The sequence below is a fragment of the Carcharodon carcharias genome, chromosome 12 (assembly GCF_017639515.1).
Source record: "Carcharodon carcharias isolate sCarCar2 chromosome 12, sCarCar2.pri, whole genome shotgun sequence".
Classification (NCBI taxonomy): domain Eukaryota; kingdom Metazoa; phylum Chordata; class Chondrichthyes; order Lamniformes; family Lamnidae; genus Carcharodon; species Carcharodon carcharias.
This window is the reverse complement of record NC_054478.1, coordinates 124,439,647-124,460,172: the sequence shown is the minus strand read 5'-3', so window position 1 is coordinate 124,460,172 and position 20,526 is coordinate 124,439,647. Positions and strand designations below refer to the sequence as shown.

The window sequence follows — 20,526 nt, the reverse complement described above, 5'->3', positions numbered from 1 at the left end:
CTGGCTATGTTTGTGTTGCTTCTGCTCCTTCTTGCTTTGGGTCTGCTGTACTCTGCATTAGTTATCCCACAGCTCTCTCCTCCTGGCCTCCAGCTGCTCTGCCACCGCATTATTTATTTCATTCAGCTCTGGCTCCTTCTGTTCTCAGCCTGCTTTGCTGCCATGCTATTTATTTTGCTCAGCTGACACTCCTCCTTGTCTCGAGCTTGTTCTGCCCCTTCACCTTGATTATATATCCCACTCTAGTCTTGCACAGCTCTTGCCCCTTCTGGTCTGAGACTTGCTCTGCTGTGATGCTATTTATCTCGATTAACTCTTTGTTCCTCTGGTCTTTGCCACAATGCAGGGCAGTTCCAGGGATGAAGGATTTGAGTCACGGGGTTAGGTTGGAGAAGCTGGGGTTGTTCTCCTTGGAGCAAAGGAGATTGAGGGGAAATTTGATAGAGGTGTACAAGATTATTGCAGGTTTAGATAAAGTAGGCAAAGGAAAATGAATCCCCTTAACTGCTGGTGCATGGACTAATGGGCTAAGGCACACAGATTTAACTTTGAGTACATAATACAGGGGATATGTGAAGTATGACATTTTTATGCAGCAAGTGGCAATGACCAGGAACTTGCTGCTTATGAGGATGGTGGAATTGAAAATGATCAATGATTTCAAAAGGAAATCGGTTAGGCATATAGGGACATAGGACTTAAGAGTAGGAGTAGGCCTTAGTAGGCTCTTCGAGCCTGCTCCACTATTCAATAAGATCATAGCTGCTCTGGTTGTGGACTCAACTCCACCTTACTGTCTCCCCACCCCCCCCCCCCCCCCCCCCCCCCCCCCACCCATAACCCCTGACTCCCCTGTCCATCAAAAATCTATCTAATTCAGCCTTGAATAAATGCAATGATCCAGCCTCCACTGCTTTCAAGTGAAGAGAATTCCACATACTAATGGTCTTCTGAGGCGGCGGGGGAGGGGGATTCCCCTTTCATCCATCTTACAAGGGAGACCACTTAGTCTTAAACTATATCACCTAGTTCTAATCTTCCCCACAAGAGGAAACATCCTCCTGGTATTCACCCTATCAAGTCCCCTCAGGAATAAGATAACCCCTCATTCTGCTATACTTGAAGCAAATAAACTTGCTACACTTGAGGCAAATAAACTTGCAAGAGCTAGAGTGACGTAATGGAACTGACTGGATTGCTCTGCAGAGAGCTGGCCTGGGCTCAATTGGCCAAATTGGCCTCTTGTGTCGTTATGACTCTAAAAGGTGGGAGAGACACATAGGAGACCAGAATCCGAAGGCAACAATGCAGGTTGAGATGTAAATCGGGAAAAGAGTGGAGAGCAAAACTGTGTAGTGTTTGAAGACGAGTTTGAGGATTTAAAGTTTAACATTTAATGGGCCAGGGATCTAGTTTAGACTAATGGAAATGAATGGTGGGTGTTGGATAGAATACAAGAAAAGAAAGAACATGCATTTCTGCAGCACCTTTCACAACCTCAGGGCCTCCCAAAGTGCTTTAACAGCCAATGAAGCACTTGAAACGTAGTCACTGTTCTAATGTGGGAAACATGACAGCAAGTTTGCCTGCAGCAGTGCACCACAAACATATATTGAACAGATGATCTGTTTTAATGTTATTTGAGGGGTAACTGATGGCCAGGACACCAGGGAGAAACTCCCCTTCTGTTTTTTAAAATAGTGCATCAGCTCTTTTACGCCCTCCTAAGAGAGCAGACGAAGTCTTAGTTTAACATCTCAACCAAAAGATGGCTACTCCCACAGTTCTGCACTCCCTCAGTTTAATCTGTTTGAAGTCTTATGTTTTGTTTTGAGATTGTTTGTGTAACTGAGCATGGAACATAACATTGTCTTAATCAGCGCATGTGTATTATGATGTGATTGCTGTCTCGTTTCATATTCTCTTGAATAACTTTCAGTGGCATTGGACAATGTCCTATCTCAGAAAACATACAAATTAAGAGCAGGAGTAGGCCATTCGACCCCTTGAGCCCTCTCTGCCATTTGATAAGATCGTGGCTGATCTGATTATGGCTTCAACTCCTCTTTCCTGTCTACCCCCAACTCTTGGATTCTTGACTAACAAGGGAGTCAACCTAAGTCTGCTTAAAAATATTCAATGACCCTTCCTCCACCACTCTTTGGGTAGGACAATTCCATTGACTCATGACCCTCTGAAAAATTCTCCTAATCTGCCTTAAATGGGAGACAAAAACAGAATTACCTGGAAAAACTCAGCAGGTCTGGCAGCATCAGCGGAGAAGAGCAAATTTGACTTTTTGAGTCCTCATGACCCTTCAACAGAACTGAGTAAAATTAGGAGAGGGGTGAAATATAAACTGGTTTAAGGGGGGGGGGGGGGAGAAGTTGGGGGGTGGGGTTGTAGGGACAAGCGGGGGGGGTGGGGTTGGAGGGGGAGGTGCGTTGAAGGGAAGATGTGTTTGGTGGTGGTATCATGCTTGGAGTTTCTGCTTGCCATTTTAATACTCCACCCTGCTCTCTTGCCCACATGTCTGTTCTTGGCTTGCTGCATTGTTCCAGTGAAGCTCAACGCAAACTGGAGGAACAGCACCTCATCTTCCGACTAGGCACTTTACAGCCTTCCAGACTGAATATTGAGTTCAACAACTTTAGATCTTGAACTCCATCCTCCATCCCCACCCCCTCTCCGTTTCTTCCCCCTCCCTTTTGTTTTTTCCAATAATTTACATAGATTTTTCTTTTCCCACCTATTTCCATTATTTTTAAATCTATACCTCTTATTCCCTTTTAGTCATATTTCACCCCACCCCTACTAGAGCTGTATCTTGTGTGTCCTGCCATCCATTCTTAATTAGCAGATTCTCTTAGATAATATCACCACCTTCAACACCTCTTTGTTCTTTTGTCTGTGACATCTTTTGATTATCTGCTCCTCTCACTGCTTGCTTGTCCCTACAACCCCCACCCCCCACTTCTCCTCCCCCCCCCTTAAACCAGTTTATATTTTACCCCTCTCCTAATTTTACTCAGTTCTGTTGAAGGGTCATGAGGACTCGAAACGTCAACTTTGCTCTTCTCTGCCGATGCTGCCAGACCTGCTGAGTTTTTCCAGGTAATTCTGTTTTTGTTCTGGATTTCCAGCATTCGCAGTTTTTTGTTTTTATCTTAAATGGGAGACCCCTTATTTTTAAACTGTCCCTATTTCTAGTCTCTCCCACAAGGGGAAACATCCTTCCAGTATCTACCCTGCCAAGTCTCCCACACTTTTTTGTGTTAAATGTTAACTTTTTGAAGAGTATCTGTGCCAATAGGAGGTGACAATATATGCACAGATGTCTTGAAGTGGAATAGGTTTATAGCTCCAGGTTCAGCCCCACTCCAATACTTGTTGGCCACAGAAGGTTGTTTATGACATGTCTCAACGAGCTGATAATTAGCCCAGGAATTCTTCCACCACCTCCCCACTATTCCCCAAAGAGGAAAAGGTGTGTGATGATCTACTTAAAAAAAGAACAAATTTTGTTGAATGCACAGCCCTTCTTTTCCTCTACATTCCTTCCTCCCCCTCAGTTTTTTTTGTTTTGTTACAGCTATACTTGTGTAGATTGCCCACATTTCACTGATGTGCAAATAATTTGACATACTTGTGCATTACTTGAGACCAAGAATGGGAACAAGAGGTGGGCTTTCTGTGTAGCCTGCCAAGTGGGATTGGTGTAATCAAAAAAAATGAACATAAAATAATTACCAATATAAGGTGAAGAACTGCAGCTACAAATTGGAGAGCACTTTTGAGGTTGTGTAGTTAAATTGGGTTTGAAGAGCAATTGCACATCATTAGTAGTTACATCCAACTAGAATGTGTGCAGTGTCTCTGGATGGATATTATTAATTGTGCACTTCAGCTTTTAAAATATACTGATAACATTATTTTGAATCGTTATTTCAGTCTACACTAAATTAGAAACGCTGTTAGATTAAATGGGGGGTGAAGGGGACTGAATTTAAATTATAAATACGGAAAACCTGATAAAGAAGATGGTGTAGACATGCTTTTTTAAAAGTAGAAGACAATTTCAATAATTTCTATAAATTATAAATCTGTTAAATTAGAAATGCTGTTTGAGAACCGGAACAGCAAGTTTTCTTTGTATGTTTCTCCAGTTGACAGATCTGGTCCAAAAGAGCTGCTGTGGTTTAAAAACAGAAATATGCTCAGTACAGCAATCAAAGGGTTAAAATGAAACTCACTGTTGTGAGAGTGATTTTGGTGAGCTGTGATTGATCGAAGCCTTGATGAAGGAGGATGCTCATCGGCCCTCAACCAATAAAAGATTTTTATTAATGTTCCTTCTTTGCCCAGCAGCCCTGGTTCCCGCAGTGCGTGTATTAGCTGTAGGTAAAAGGGCTTATAACCGCTGCTGCTGCTATAGAGGCGGAGTGGGTTGCTGGAGGGAGGGAGAGAGTGAGTTCATGCTGTCTGCAGTCTAGCAGGCTCCGTGAGGCACATGGCACTTTGTACGGAACTAGTGAAGTAAAACAGCAAAGAATAGAAAGGGTCATTTGAGATGCAGGACGCATTTTCTGTTAAAGCTACGGAAACTTGGAGCGTCATTGATATGCTAATGAAGGTTTATTGATGAGAGAACTCGGTGCTGCAAAAGAGAGGTGCGCCAGTCAGGCGATTTACATCTCTGGAATGTGCGGATGTTATTCACATTGTCGACTCGTCAGAAGGCTGTGAAATTTATCATTCGCAATGGCTGCGAGCAGGTTAATGCAGGAGGTGAGGGGCTCTTGTGAGAAAAAAATGAATCGATGAGAACATGCTTTCCGTCTAAACAATCCCTTTTCTTGAAACAAAAATTGTCGAAAGAGAACCTTGGTTCAAAGAGGAAGATGTTGGAGATGAAATTGGATTACTGTTTCAGATGTGTATTTAAAAGCTGCTGGTAACATGAAATGCATTGATCTGTCATGTTTAAAGCTGCATTTCTATTTAAAACATTTGAGGGCAATGTTAATTCAAAAATAAATGCATAGATTCATTGTTCTACAAGCGGGCAAGATGGGTTGTTTGCATGATAGAAAGAAAATTGTTAATTGTGCACAATTGGTTTGTAATTATTAGCACATTAGTTACTGAATAGCATGCATCTCCTTGATCTGAGAAGTACAATTTATTTTCAGCTGTCAAAATTAAACGTTATACCTTTCTTTAGGAGTGGGGAGGAACAGTAGTAACAGTGAGTTTTCGGTAGCAGAATATTTTGAACCCATCATTCTACTAAGGTCCTACGTGTTGATTTGACATTCAGTCACTAGTTCTGATCAAATCAATTACAGAATACATTTATTTAACATTCAATGTTTTTAGTTCCTGGTTGGTATTATCCACACACTGTTTTGATCCTCAAGATTTTTGAATCATCAAATTCTGCAATTCTACCTCAACAACAAATGTGTTTCTGTATAAATGCAATTCTACCTCAACAAAAAAATCAATGTTTCCTCTATAAATCTAGGTTACGTTGTGTAACTATGGTATTTTAATTAATTGCCACCTCCCCAACTCCGCGTTTGTAGTACTGTGTGCCGCATGTTTCTTTTCTGGCCAAAAAAACAAGGCACTCTGATGTCAGGAAGTACATTAACTGCTGTCACATTGAGTGAGATGAGCAATTCAGTGTGGAATTGCAAGTACAAATTTATGGCTGTTGCCACTATGTCTGAAATGTACAGGAATCTAATGGTTTTACTAGTGTCTTGAAATAACATCAAATGCTGGAAGTGCACAACATCAAATAAAAACATGTGCAGGCTGGCAGAGCGGTGGCCCTTTGCCATAACTGCAAAGGGAAATCCACTGTAGTCTCAAGCTCAATGCACCCCCATGCATTGAAGCTCCAATAGCCAAGGTGCCATGTAATTAGTGTAAATATTTGTACCTGTGACCTGATCTCAGGTAAGCCTTTGTTGAGTGTTAATGCTGAGCAGAGGACGTGACTCCCCGTAAGGAAGGAGAAAGAAAAACCATCAGCTGCCAGAAATGGCTCACTTATTTCAGAGCAGCATTAGTAGAGGACCAGAGCTGGTTGCCAGCCTGACACCTTAGACAGCAGACATCACAGGAAAAAGTAGCATTCTTGCTCAAGTTTCACTTGCCTTGTATAAATACTGATGAAAATTTATAGAGCAATTAATTTTCAGTAATTTCTCTCCCCCCCCCCCCCGCCTTAAAGGCAAAAAATTGTACTTATCTGGTGACCAACTGTAGATAACTCAAACTTAATATCAATTATGTTACAATTGTTAATCCTGCATTGAGGATTCTATCTCACATTTGACTGTTCGGATGATCCTGGCCATCAATCCTTTTGGGGCTCAAGTGGCCTTTTATAAATTGCTGAACTTTTCTCAAGTTTGACTTGATCATCATTAACATTTTGATTGTTGTCTTATATATATGTCATTCGTTTTTGTTTTTTAATAACTGAATATTTTGAAGAAGTTTATTAGCTAAAAAGGTTTATTGTCAGAAAATGGATTTGGGGAGGTTGTTAAAGCTCCAGAGGAAATGTAACCTTTACCTTCTGCTGAAAATATTGATTTCACGAACCATACAGGCTCCTCCCTCCCCCACATGCGAAAGAGCTGCTCCACTCATTGAGATTCTTGATAGAGTGGAGAGCTCAGGAAAATGCTTGTGGTCATTGGAGGCTAATCATCTGAGCCCTGTAATTTGCTGCAGGACTTCCTCAAGGAAGCATCCTTTGCACAGCCTCTTCAGTTGCTTCATCAATGACCTTCCCTCCATCTTGATATCAGAGATAGAACTGTTCTCTGGTAGTGTACAGTGCCATTTGCAATTCCTCAGATAATGAAGCAGTTCATGTCCACTTGTTGCAAAGTTTGTGGCATGTAACGTTTGTGCCACAAGTGTCAGGTAATGATCATCTCCAACAAGAGAAGACATAACAATCTCTCCATGACATTTACTCGCATTACCATCACCAAATACCCCACCATCAACATCCTGGCAGTCACCGTTGGCCAGAAACTTTCTCTAAAGCAATCACAAATACTATTTCATCCAGACCAGGTCAGGGGCTGTGTATTCTGCACCAAGTGGCTCACCTCCTGACTTTCTAATACCTCTATCACTTACGAGGCACATCAGAAGTGTGATGAAATGCTGTCCACTTGCCTTGAGTGCTGCAACAATGATCGAGGACAAAGCATTCTGTTTGATCAGCACCAAATCCACTAGCCTAAACACTCACCACTGTGGTACAGTGGCTACAGTGTGTACCATGTAGGAGATGTACTGCAGCAACTTGCAAAGAGTCCCTCAGCAGCACTTCCCAAACCCATATGCTTCACCAAAGAGAAGCTCAAGTGCATCGAAACAGCATTGCCTCCACGTTACATGGATTCTGACTTGGACATATATTGCTATGTCTTCCCTGTTGCTGAGCCAAATTCCCAAAACACCCTCCCTTACAACATTGTTTTTAGCAGATAGATTGCAGTGGTTCAAGAAGAAGGATCACTACCAACTTTTCAGTGCAGTTTAAGGTGGAAAATAAGTGATGAGTTGCCAGTGGTACTCACATCCCCCAAGGATAAATTTTTAAAAATCAGATTTTCATCTCTCTTTCCCCTGCCCCCCACTTTTCCTATCATGAAAGGATTGACTCCTGCTGAGGTAAGGTTCCATGGTGCCAGTTATTGTCAGAAGTACTTGCTCAAATAACCATTCTTTGAGACAAACTGGGCAGAGAATGTAGGTAGGCTGCTTGACGATGCAGCTGTTGCAATCCAGCCAGATTGTAACCTGTAGTTTCATCAGTGATTTTTGAACAGCAATGATGAGCAATCCTGCTACCATTCTGGTTAAGATCAGCAATTTCAGTTGTCATCAGTTCCAGGAAATGGTATTTAATCTTTTTAATTCCTGTTGTGGCTATCTTGTGCAGCAGAATCAATATGTTAATTCATGATTGAGAGGTCCATATTTGTCCTCGTGTCTCATCAATTTTTATAGACTTAATGTAATTATCCATGGTTGGTGCGCTCTAAGTATTGGTGCTGAGAAATATGTGACTATCTTGGACTACATTTATTTAATGCTGGAAGAGCCTTAATTCTATATTCAAACAAACTTTTTTTCATGGAACGTGAGCATTGCTGGCAAGGCCATTATTTACTGCCAATCTCCTTTGAGAAGATGGCTGTGGCTGTCTCTTGAACTGCTGAGTCCATCAGGTGTAGGTTCAACCACAGTACTGAGAATTCCAGGTTTCTAAACCAATGACAGTGAAGGAACTGTGCTATAGTTCCAAATCAGGATGGCGTGGGGCTTGGAAGGGAACATGCAGGTAGTGGTGTTCACATGCGTCTGCTGCCCTTGTCGTTCTAAATGGCAGAGATTGTGGAGTTGGAAGGTGCTATTGAGAAGGTTTGGCAACTTGCTGCAGTGCATCTTGTATATGGTATACATTGCTGCCACTGTGTGCCAGTGTTGGAGGGAGTGAATGTTTAAGGTGATGGATTGGCTGCCCATCAAGCCGGATGCTTTGTCCTGGATGATGTTGAGCTTGAGTTTTGTTGGATCTGCACTTATACAGGCAAGTGGAGAGTATTCTGTCACACGCTTGACTTGTGCCTTGTAGATGGTGGACAGCCTTTGGAAGCCACAGAGTTCCCAGACTCTTGACTTGCTTTTGTAGCCACAGTGTTTATATGGCTGCTGCAGTTGGTCAATGGTAACTATCAGAGTGTTTATGGTGGAGCTTTTGGCAATGGTAATGCTGTTGAATGTCAAGGGGAAATGATTAGATTCTCTCTTGTTGAAGATAGTCTTTGCCTGGCACTTGTGCAGTGTGAATTTACCTATCTCTTAACTACCCAGGCCTGAATGTTGTCCAGGATTTGCTGAATGTGGACATGGACTGCTTCTGCATCTGAGAAGTCATGAATGCTACTGAACACTGTGAGATCATCAGTGTAAATCCCCATGTCTTATGATGAAGGGGAGGTGAGATTATGGAGCAACTTGAAGGGGCTGGGTCTTGGATACTACTTTGAGGAATTCAACATTGTAGTGGTACCATACAACAGGATGGATAGTACCCTCCAGGGATTGCTTGGTAATCACCAATTGGTAAACTACCAATACTGTCATGGACAGATGCATTACAGATGTAATTGCAACATATTGGTGAGGGTGAGGTCAAGGAGGTTTTTCAATCTTGGCTTCCTCACCAACTGTCACAGCTTAGTCTGGCAGGTATGTCTGGTTTGTTCATAGTAATACTACCGAGCCACTCTTGGTGGTTGGCATTGAAGTCCTGCACCCAGATTACGTTTTGTGACCTGATTCCTCTTTTTAGCAGATAGATTGCAGCGGTTCAAGAAGAAGAATCACTACCAACTTTTCAGTGCAATTTAAGGTGGAAAATAAGTGATGAGTTGCCAGTGGTACTCACATCCCCCAAGGATAAATTTTTAAAAATCAGATTTTCATCTCTCTTTCCCCTGCCCCCCCACTTTTCCTATCATGAAAGTATTGACTCCTGCTGAGGTAAGGTTCCATGGTGCCAGTTATTGTCAGAAGTACTTGCTCAAATAACCATTCTTTGAGACAAACTGGACATCCGAACAAGGAGTAGGCCATTTGGCCCCTTGAGCCTGCTCTGCCATTTAATAAGATCATGGCCATTCAGATCGTAGCCTCAAACCTGTATCCTGCTTACCCCCAATAACCTATCCCTTGCTTACCGAGAATCTATCCACCCCTGCCTTAAAAATGTTCATACTCTGTTTCCACTGCCTTTTCAGGAAGAGAGTTCACCTTTAGTCCTGACTTTGTCTACACTGGAATGCTGTTTTGGGCTGCAGTGGAGTGCTTATGTTGCAGTTTGGTGTCAAGTCTTTATTTAATTTAGCAATTAACTAAAAGTTGCTGGTGGGGGATGGAAGAAAGTGAGTTTTAATTCAGCCTTAAAACAAGGCTCACACAGGCTCTGCTTGCAGCTGCAACTAGTTAATTAAATAACTGTCTCAATCAGGTTTCCAGTGGCTAGGTTCAGAGCATATAAAAGTAGCCTACCTTAGAGTGCTGACTTTGCACCGAGTGCTGTTTTGGGCTGCAGTGGAGTGCTTCAGTTGGAGCTTGGTGAGGAGGGAGGAGGCGCTTCTCAGAAAGGAGAGACAGCTTTGGTAAGTAGGACCTGATGAGCAAACTAGAAAAGTGTAATAATAAACAAGTAGCTATATTTGGATTTAACTGAGAAGCGCCAGGAATAAGGGAAATTTACGACCAATATGATAATGTAATATAAATAATCCAAAGCAGAATAAAGTTAATGTAAGGGAAGTAGAGTTAAGACATGGCAGGGCAGCGCAATCGAGTGGAATGCACGTCCTGTAATATGTGCAAACTCATGGACGCTACAGGTGTCTGAGATGACCACATGTGCAGGACATGTTGCCAGCTGCAGAAACTTGAGCTCCGGGCTTCAGAGCTTGAGTGGCAGCTGGAATCACTGTGGCGCATCCATGAGGCTGAGAGCTACATGGATAGCGTGTTCAGAGAGGTGATCGCACTGCAGCTCAAGGGCCTGGAGACACAGAGGGAATGAGTGACCAACAGGCAGTCCAAGAGAAGTAGACAGGTAGTGCAGGAGACCCCTGCAGCCCCACTCACCAATTGGTTTTCTGTTTTGGAAGCTGGGTGTTGGTTCTTCAGAAGAGTGCAGTCAGAGTGGGTTTGTGGCACCACAAGTGGCTTGACTGTGCAGGAGGGGAGGAAGAAGAAAGGAAGACAATAGTGATAGGGGATTCATTGGCCAGGGGAAGACAGGCGTTTCTGTGGCTGTAGACGTGACTCCAGGATGGTATGTTGCCTCCCTGGTGCCAGAGTCAAGGACGTCACGGAGCGGCTGCGGGACATTCTTCTGGGGGAGAGTGAACCGCCAGAGGTCATGGTCCACATTGGTACTAATGACTTAGGTAGGAAGGGGGATGTGGTCCTGCAATCAGAATTTACGGAGGTAGGTAGAAAATTAACAAGCAGGACCTCCAATGTAGTAATCTCTGGATTAATCCTGGTGCCACGTGCCAGTGAGTACAGAAATAGGAGGATAAGGCAGATGAATGTGTGGCTGGAAAGATGGCGCAGGAGGGAGGGCTTTAGATTCCTGGGACCCTGGGACTGGCTCTGGGGAAGATGGCACCTGTACAAGTTGGAACCTGAATAGAAACGGGACTGAGTTCCTTGTGGGGCATTTTGCAAGTGCTGTTGAGGAGGGCTTTAAACTAACTCGGCAGGGGTGTGGGAACCAGGACGGAATATTAGAGAGGAATACCAGGGTGCACGAAATACTGGGAAAGACAGGTAACACTAGAATAGAGAATAGTAAGTTAATAGCCGGAATTGGGGTGAGGGAGAAAGTAACAAAGTCTAAATCAGGGTTACCATTCATTTATGTGAATGCACCGAGTATTGTAAATAAGATCGGGGAGTTACAGGAGCAGATTGCCATGTGGAAATATGATGATGTGCCGCTAGCACAGACCTAGCTCAAGGAAAGGCAAAACTGGCTGTTAAGTATTCCTGGATACAAAGCGTTCAGAAAAATAAGAAAGGAGGAGGGGTGGCGGAATTAGTTAAGGAGAGCATTGCAGTTCTGGTGAAAGAGGATGTCCCAAAGGGTTCAAGGACAGAATCAATTTGACTAGAGCTAAGGAACAAAAAGGGCACATTTACATTGCTCGGTGTAGCCTATAGACTGCCAAACACTGAGGATGCAGATAAACAAATCTGCAGGAAAATTGCAGAGAGATGCAAGCATTATAGAGTAGCTATAATGGGTGACTTTAATTACCCGAATGTAGACTGGGACAGTGATAGTGTAAAGGGCGGAGAGGGGCAAAGTTCTTAGCTTGTGTTCAGAAACATTTTCGACAGCAGTATATGTCCAACCCAATGAGAAAAGACACAGTGTTGGACCTGGTTCTTGGAAATGAGGTGGGCCAAGTAGATCACATTTAGGTAACATTTAGGAGACATTGTATTGTATTGTACATTTTAGGATGATAGAAAATGAAGATAGACAATCCAGAGTAAGAAAAATTAACTGGACGAGAGCCAATTTTGGGGCAAGAACGGAGCTGGCCAGATAGACTGGAACAAAAGATTGGCAGGAAAAACTGTAGCTGAACAATGGGCTACCTTCAAAAAAAGAATTGGTTTGGGCACAGTCAAGGTATATTCCATCAAAAGGAAAGCTAGGGCAAACAAATCCAGAGCTCCTTGGTTGAAAAAGGAGATAGAAATTAAGGTGAAGAAGAAAAAGTATGCTTACGACAGGTGTTAGATAGAAATTACAATTGAGAACCAAGAGGAATACAGAAGGTTCAGAGGGGAGGTGAAAAAGCATATTGGCGAAGCAAAGAGGGACTGAGAAAAGAATGACAGCCAACATAAAGGGGAATCCTGAAGTCTTCTATAGGCATATAAATAGTAAAAGGAGGAGTAGGGTCTTTTGGGACCTAAAAGAGAATTTACACATGGCAAAGGGGCCATGGCTGAGGTATTAAATGAATACTTTGCATCTGTCTTTACCAAGGGAGGTAGATGCTACCCAGGCCATGGTGACAGATGAAGAAACTATGACTAGAAGGTTTCAAAATTGACCAGGAGGAAGTGTTGAATAGACTGCCAGTTGACGAAGCACAGGGACTAGACAAGATGCATCCAAGGATATTGAAGGAAGTGAAAGCAGAAAGTGCAGGGGCACTGGCCATAATCTTTCAGTTTTCCCTGGATTCGGAGGTGGTGCCAGAAGACTAGAGAATTGCAAACATTACCCCTTGTTCAAAGGTTGTAAGGGATAAGCCCAGCAATTACAGACCAGTCAGTTTAACTTCGGTGGTGGGCAAGATTCTAGAAACAGTTATCAGGGATAGAATTAGTAGTCACATGGAAAGATATGGGTTGATAAAGAAGAGCCAGCATGGATTTCTCAAGGGGAAATCATGTTTAACTAATTTGCTGGAGTTTTTTGAAGAGATAGCAGAAAAAGTTGATGAAGGTAATGCTGTTGATGTGGTGTACATGGACTTTCAAAAGGCATTTGATACAGTGCCATACAACAGACTTGTGAGAAAAGCTATTGCTCATAGCTGAAATCTAGGAAGCAGAGAGTAAAGGTCAATAGATAATTTTCAAGTTGGAGCCAGGTTTGTAGTGGAATTCCCGTGGGGCTGGTGTTGGGAACCTTGCTTTTCCTGATGGTATATTAATGATCTAGATCTTGGTGCGCAGGGGACAGCTTCGAAGCTTGCGGATGATACGAAGCTTGGGAGTGTTGTAAACTGCGAGAAGGACAGTGTAGAACTTCAAAAAGATGTAGACAGGTTGATGGGATGGGCATATAGGTGGCTGATGAAGTCCAATGTGGATAAGTGTGAGATGATGCAGTTTGGTAGGAATAACATGGACAGACAATATAAAATAAGGGGTGAAATTTTGAAGGGGGTGCAGGAGCAGAAAGACCTGGGTGTATATGTGCATAGATCATTGAAGATGGCAGGAGAGGTGGAGAGAGCAGTTAATAAAACATATAGTATCCTGGGCTTTATTAATATGCAAGGTGGTTGTGCTGAATTTATATAAGACACTGATTAGACCTCACCTGGAGTATTGTGCAGTCTGGGTGCCATGTTTTAGGAAGGATGCGAACACATTGGAGAGAGCGCAGAAGAGGTTTACAAGAATGATTCCAGGGATGAGAAATTTCAGCTATGAGAATAGATTGGAGAGGTTGGGACTGTTCTCCTTGGAGAGAAGAAAGCTTAGAGAAGGTTTGATAGAGACGTTCAAAATCATGAGGGGGTTGGACAGAGTAGATGGGGAGAAGCTGTTCCTGCTTGTAAAAGGATCAAGAATGAGAGGGCACAGATTTAAAGTGATTTGCAAAAGAAGCAAATGTGATGTGAGAAAAACGTCTTTGCACGAGTGGTTCGGGTCTGGAAGGCACTGCCTGGAAGTGTGGTGGAGGCAGGTTCAATCAAGGCATTCAAGAGGACATTAGAAGATTTTCTATTCAAATAATGTGCATGGGCATGGGGAAAAGGCCAGGCAATGGCACTAGGTCATTAATGCTCATTTGGAGAGCTGGTGCAGACACGATGGGCCCAGTGGCTGCCTTCTGTGCTGTTAAAATTCTGTGATTCTGTGAATTATGACCCTCAGAAAAAAAATTTCACCTCATCTCTCTTATAAATGGGCGACCCCTTATTTTTAAACAGCGACCCCTAGTTCTAGATTCTCCCAAAAGAGGAAACATCCTCTCTGCATCCACCCTGTCAAGAGCCCTCCTTCCAAGTAGTGTCCAACAGAGAGTACTGATTACCTTGCTCATTTCTGATTTGGTGCTATGAGCTTCATGGTATCCAAAGTGAATGTAGAGGACTCTCAGGAGAACTCCTACTGTATACCACTCCTACTGTGCCACCACTGGTCCATTCTGTCGGTGGCACGGGTTATACCCAGGAATGGCGTTGGAGTCTGAGACACTGGATGTAAAGTATTATTTAATGAATATGATTGTCAGGCTGTTGCTTGACTAATTTCTGGGACCATTCTCCTGATTCTCATACAAGCTTACAGATATCAGTAAGGAGAACTCTGCAGAGTCATTTGGGTGTGCCATGTTAGGTTGACCCCAAATGGACCTTCCAGTTTTATTTATCTGAGATTCAATAGACTCTGGAACAGATTGGAGGGTAGCTAATGTAACCCCACTATTTAAAAAGGGAGATAGCGAGAAAGCAGGGAATTATAGACCAGTCAGCCATGGGTCGATAGTGGGGAAAATTCTAGAGTCCATTATAAAAGATTTAAGAGCGGAGCACTTGGAAACCAGTGGCAGAATCGGACAGAGTCAACATGGATTTACAAAAAGGAAATCATGCTTGACAAATCTACTGGAATTTTTCAAGGATGTACCTAGTAGAGTTGATGAGGGGGAGCCAGTGGATGTGGTTTATTTGGACTTTCAGAAGGCTTTTGACAAAGCCCCACATAAGAGATTAGCTTGTAAAATTAAAGCGCATGGGATTGGGGTTAGTGTATTGAGATGGATAGAAAACTGGTTGGCAGACAGGAAACAGAGAGTAGGAATAAATGGATCTTTTCCAAATGGCAGGCAGTGACTAGTGGGATACCACAGGGATCGGTGCTGGGACCCCAGCTATTCACAATATATATAAATGATTTAGATGAGGGAGCTAAATGTAATATCTCCAAATTTGCAATGAGACAAAGCTGGGTGGGAGGGTGAGCTGTGAGGAGGATGCAGAGATGCTTTAGTGTGATTTGGACAAGCTGAGTGAGTGGGCAAATGCATTATAATGTGGATAAACGTGAGGTTATCCACTTTGGTAGCAAAAGCAGAAATGCAGATTATTATCTGAATGGCTATAAATTGAGAGAGGGGAATGTATGAGACCTAGGTGTCCTTGTACACCAGTCGCTGAACGTAAGCATGCAGGTGCAGCAAATGGTAAAGAAGGCAAATGGTACTATGACCTTTATAGCAAGAGGATTCGAGTACAGGAACAGGGATGTCTTGCAGCAATTATACAGGGCCTTGGTGAGATTACACTTGGAAGATTGTGTGCAGTTTTGGTCTCCTTATCTGAGGAAGGATGTTCTTGCTAAAGAGGGAGTGCAGCGAAGGTTTATCAGACTGATTCCTGGGATGGTGTAACTAACATAGGAGAGATTGAGTCAGTTAGGATTATATTCGCTGGAGTTCAGAAGAATGAGGGGGGATCTCATAGAAACCTATAAAATTCTCACAGGACTAGACAGGGTGGATGCAGGAAGGATGCCCCCGATGATGGGGGAGCCCAGAACCAGGGATTGCAGTCTGAAGATACAGGGTAGACCATTTAGGACTGAGATGAGGAGAAGCATCTTCACCCTGAGAGTGGTGAGCTTGTGGAATTCACATTTTCAAGAAGGAGTTAGATATAGCTCTTGGGGCAAAAGGGATCAAAGGATATGGGGAGAAAGCGGGAGCAGGCTGTTGAGTTGGATGATTAGCCATGATCATGAATGGTGGAGCAGGCTCGAGGGCTGAATGGCCTACTCCTTTTTTCTATGTTTCTATTCCTTTTTCGACTTTTCTGTAGCAATTTAGTACAGCTGGCTTGCTGGGCCACTTCAGAGGGTAGTTAAAGAATTAACCACATTGCTGAGGGTCCAGAATCACATGTAGGCCACGCTGGATAAGGATGGCAAATTTTCATCCCGACAGGACATTAGTGAACCAGATGGGCTTTTGCAGCAATCCAGTAACTTTGTGGTCACCAGTATAGTGCCTAGTTTTTAATTCCAGATTTATTTATTAATTTAGTTTAAATTCTACCAGGTGCAATTTGAATTTGTGTCCCCAGCGCCCTAGTCAGGGCCTCAGTATAACTGCTCTGGTAACTAAAATGCTAAAACTACTGCACTGAAGAGAGTACCTTCTGGGAGCGGGTTTGCATTCTTACCCTAATATACTCTCCAATACGACCATAAAGAGCAAATGATGCATTTAAAGGTGCTATATGAAGTTATTTTAAGGTAGTAACATGTCACATGGTTGGAGGGAATCCCAAAAACTTGGCCAGAAAGGTGTGTGTTTTAAGGAGGAAAGCAGGATGGAAGAGCAGAGGGATGGCATGTGGTTGAATATGAGAAGCAGAGATTTGAATGAGCTCGTTTGTTAAAGATAGAGTCCAACCAGGAGAGTATTGGAGTGGAGCCTGGAAGTGGCAATGGTGTGTATAAGGGCTGGAGGGATGGAGACAGAAGTTAGCAGTCTTTCTGACGTGGGGGCATGAAGGTCAGAAGCACATGGTCAAGCAGGGCATGGAAATTATGTACAGTGGGATTCTGTCTTATGGCCAGCGAGATGGATGAAGTCACAGCTCATGACCTTGACCTTCCCAATCAAATTGGGCTATCAAAGATATGATGTTGAACAAGTTTATTGGCCTGGAAGCCTGGAAGCAGTAAAGGGTTGAGAGAGGCGGAGCTGGATGTTGTCATCACATGTGGAAGCTGGCTCCATTTCTGTGGGTGATGTTAATAAGCATGCAAAGGCACTTCACTTTGGATAGAAAACAAGACCTGAAGACATGACCGAAAGGAGAGGCTTAGGGGAATTGAAAAGTAGGACCTAGACAGCTGAAAGATATTTTAGTAAGTGGGGATGCGAGTTCAGACTGTTAACATTGCAAGGAGGTATGTACAGTACAGTGAACTGTGGAGCATATACTGCATGAGGTTGGGAGGTGTAAGGCCTTGGAGGGATTAGGTTTGAAAGCTCTGTATTTAAGGGAGTAACAGAAGTCAGCGAGGACAACGATGGCCTGGTGGGACAAGAGTTTGGGCAACAGCTTTTGGATCACTCACTCAACTCTCGATTTGTTCTTCAGATCTTGTATCAGTACACATTGAAAGCGGATTAGGAAAAAGTAGTATAAAAACACAAATGGTTGCATGCCTTCTACTAAAGGTCAAAGTTGCCCTTGATGTCCACACAGCAAAACCTTTGTTCGTGTGAGATTTGAAGCCTGTAAAATTTACATAGATCATTAGTAAATAAAATGTTGTGTCTTTTACATTTTCTTTGAGTTGATCTTACATATATTAAAGTGACTTGCATTTATTTGCAGCTTTAATTTTCTCAGTACTGATGTGCTGTTTCAAAAATTGTGTTCTAGGCACCCATTCCAAAGACTGTTTTGATTCCAGTGGCAATTCCTATTTCCAAGTCGACGGTTTCCCGATTCCGCAACAGTGTTGAGGGTCTTAACCAGGAGATTGAGCGAATTATTATCAAGGAGAGTGGGGACAAAGAGGAGCAGATGATGATTGTAAGTGTTTCTTTATCTTGAGCGCCCTCTGGTGACAAGATTCTATAGTAATTCAGACCAGACTGCATTGGTGTTTAGCTATTTTGCATATACATATTGTGCAGTTATAACAAAAACCATGATCAAAAGCTATTCAGGAAAGCACAGGACTTGGTATATGTATGTAAATTGAATAACTGTGAAAGTGTGTGAGATGTTTTCTGCCTGGGTAGATTTACTTTTATGTAAATATCAGAAATAAGATCAGCACTGAGATATTGAATGAATTCCAAGCTTAATGCTCTGTTTCAGAGGATAACAGTGTTGCTGCAAAATTTTATCAAAATATTCTAACTTGTTAGGGCTGCCACTATCTTCCTCAAAAGTGGGCCTTGCTCATTCACGTGTCAAGCCCTGGGCAGACCCTGTTGAAGTATACACAAAACATTGGATCAAATATCTGACTTTAGTTGTCAGCTTCTCAGATATTTGGCTAAAGGTAGTGGCAGCAGCCCCAAGCCCAAAAGGTTGTCATTGTGCAGTTTGTGGACAAAGTTACAGTTCAAGAATCAAGTTTGGTATATCTATTTTAGTACTATATATACCTGTTTTGAATGAAATTCTTTCAGACAGCTCAAAGGTTTAGTATTGATGCTTGTGATGCTTCAGTGTTCTTACGTATTCCAGCAGTGACCTTGGGCAAAAACATTCAAGGTGCCATTCCTCAAAGACTTTATTCAGTGGCCACTTTTGTCACCTTCCCAATTTTCCCCCTCGATACCCCTCATTAAATCTGCTCAGTAAAAGCTTTCTGCTACTATGACTTGAATGTCATCTTGTTTGTAAAAACTTGTTTGCTCAATTGCCCCATCCCATGTTAAGTGCTGTTTCTTATCATTCATTAAACTCCATTGACACACCGCCCCCAATTATTTTTGAATCCTTCTCAGAACCTTTCTACGCCATACTTCTGCATCCTGCTGCTGTCCTCAGTCTCGGTTTACATCCCTTCACTGTTCTATTTTTGCTCCCTCCTGGTCCATTATCTCAGTTGCAGAACTTTGAGCCAGCATAGTCCTGTGCTTTGTAACTCTTCCTGAACTTGCTGTGTCTCTGCCCATTTTAACAGCATCCTCAAAATCCTCAGCTAACTTTTCTAAATTCTTCTTGGTGTCTGTTTTCCTCTTCCTGCGATGAAGCACTTCAACATGCTTTGCAAAACAACTTGGATTCGTGCAGCATCTTTTTGGGGGGGTGGGTGGCGTAGTGGGAAGAAAGCAATACTCATTTTGAAGTAATACTTGATGAGATATTTGAGTTTAAATGTAATTAAAGCACATTTACCACAAGAGCCACCAATAAACAACAACTTCCAGTGTTAATTGTCAGCTGCTCACAGTGTTGTTGGTGTGATTTTTTGCCTCTTGTTCCAGAGAACATCCTGGGTTTGGTTTTTGCCAACTGGAAGCCATATTATATAAGAAACTTTGCCACAGGATTAGTCTGAGCTCTGTCAGTGAGCGCGTGAGTTTGATATCCAACATAGCCGGGGTATCCCCAGTGGTTTCAGCTTGATTAAAGCAGTGAATAGCTGAGCCATACAGACTGGGAACATCCAGATTCAGCTCTCTGGTCATTCTTGAGCTAGTGATGTTAATTGATAATGGGCTGTTAAGTTAGAGGGGAGAAAATCATCTAAAGTTTTCCCTTCTGATTGCTTGCCAGCAAATGTGCGCAAAATGTCAATGAAAAAGCTGGGTTTTTGCATGTCGAATGGCCCCTTGAAACCGTAAACTAGCAAAGAGTTTTAATGCCTTTAGAAATAGAGAATATCAGAAAGCATGTGAGACGGGGAGCGATAAGTTCCCTGCTGATCTAATGAACCAGACCATTTGTCCTCCAAGTGAATATATTGCTATCTATTTTACCTAAAAATACTGTATCACCTATACTTGTTGAAGTTGAATTTTGAAGAAAATCATGACTTGGAAATCTGAAATAAAAACTAGGAATGTGAAGCCAGTTGATCGGTACATTAAACAGTTTCTGTTGCTAATGTGAACCTTTATCAGCTCTGGTATGGTCAGGCAAGGAAGTACCTCTTCGTTGGACTGATCAATTGAGATATTCATGAGAAATCAAAGGGGAGAAGAGAATAGTCAATTGCCTGGTTAATTTGTTATATGCTGGTGCTGCTGCCAACTTTCAGTTTGATTTTTGTGAACTTCATTGGACTTCATTTCATCCCACAGCTTTATTTGTTCTACCTTTGTCTCACTTACCTCTCCCTTTTTGCTAGACCTACTTTTCCATCTGTGTCAGTTGACTTTTTGTTGTGTGCTTCAAGCAAAAATATTCCACTGCCCTTAGAAATATAATTCTTAACCGCATCTTTTCCTGTAAAAACTGCATCTCCACCACTCTCCCCCGACCCCCATTTCTTTATCATCATTTGCAAGTGCTCTGATAGTGTCATTTTCTCCTTCTGAACTCCTGCAGGAGGTTTTTTTTTGACATAGTTTCCTTAACTGTGCTGGGGATAGCCATTGGTCACATCTATCCCACATTCTGTCTTTTGCTTCTGCTCACAATCACAGACTCA

The 20,526-nt window shown here is 42.6% G+C and overlaps 1 protein-coding gene across 3 annotated transcripts in view; it reads left to right on the top strand.

Annotated features, from left to right (window-relative positions):
* The window catches only part of fam117bb (family with sequence similarity 117 member Bb), a 384,430-nt gene that overhangs the window by 183,699 nt on the left and 180,205 nt on the right, over positions 1-20,526 (top strand). For all 3 annotated transcript variants that reach the window (XM_041200485.1, XM_041200484.1, XM_041200483.1), the window contains one exon: positions 17,793-17,945. In XM_041200485.1, the coding sequence (XP_041056419.1) occupies positions 17,793-17,945 (153 nt within the window). The remainder of the gene's footprint in view (positions 1-17,792; positions 17,946-20,526) is intronic.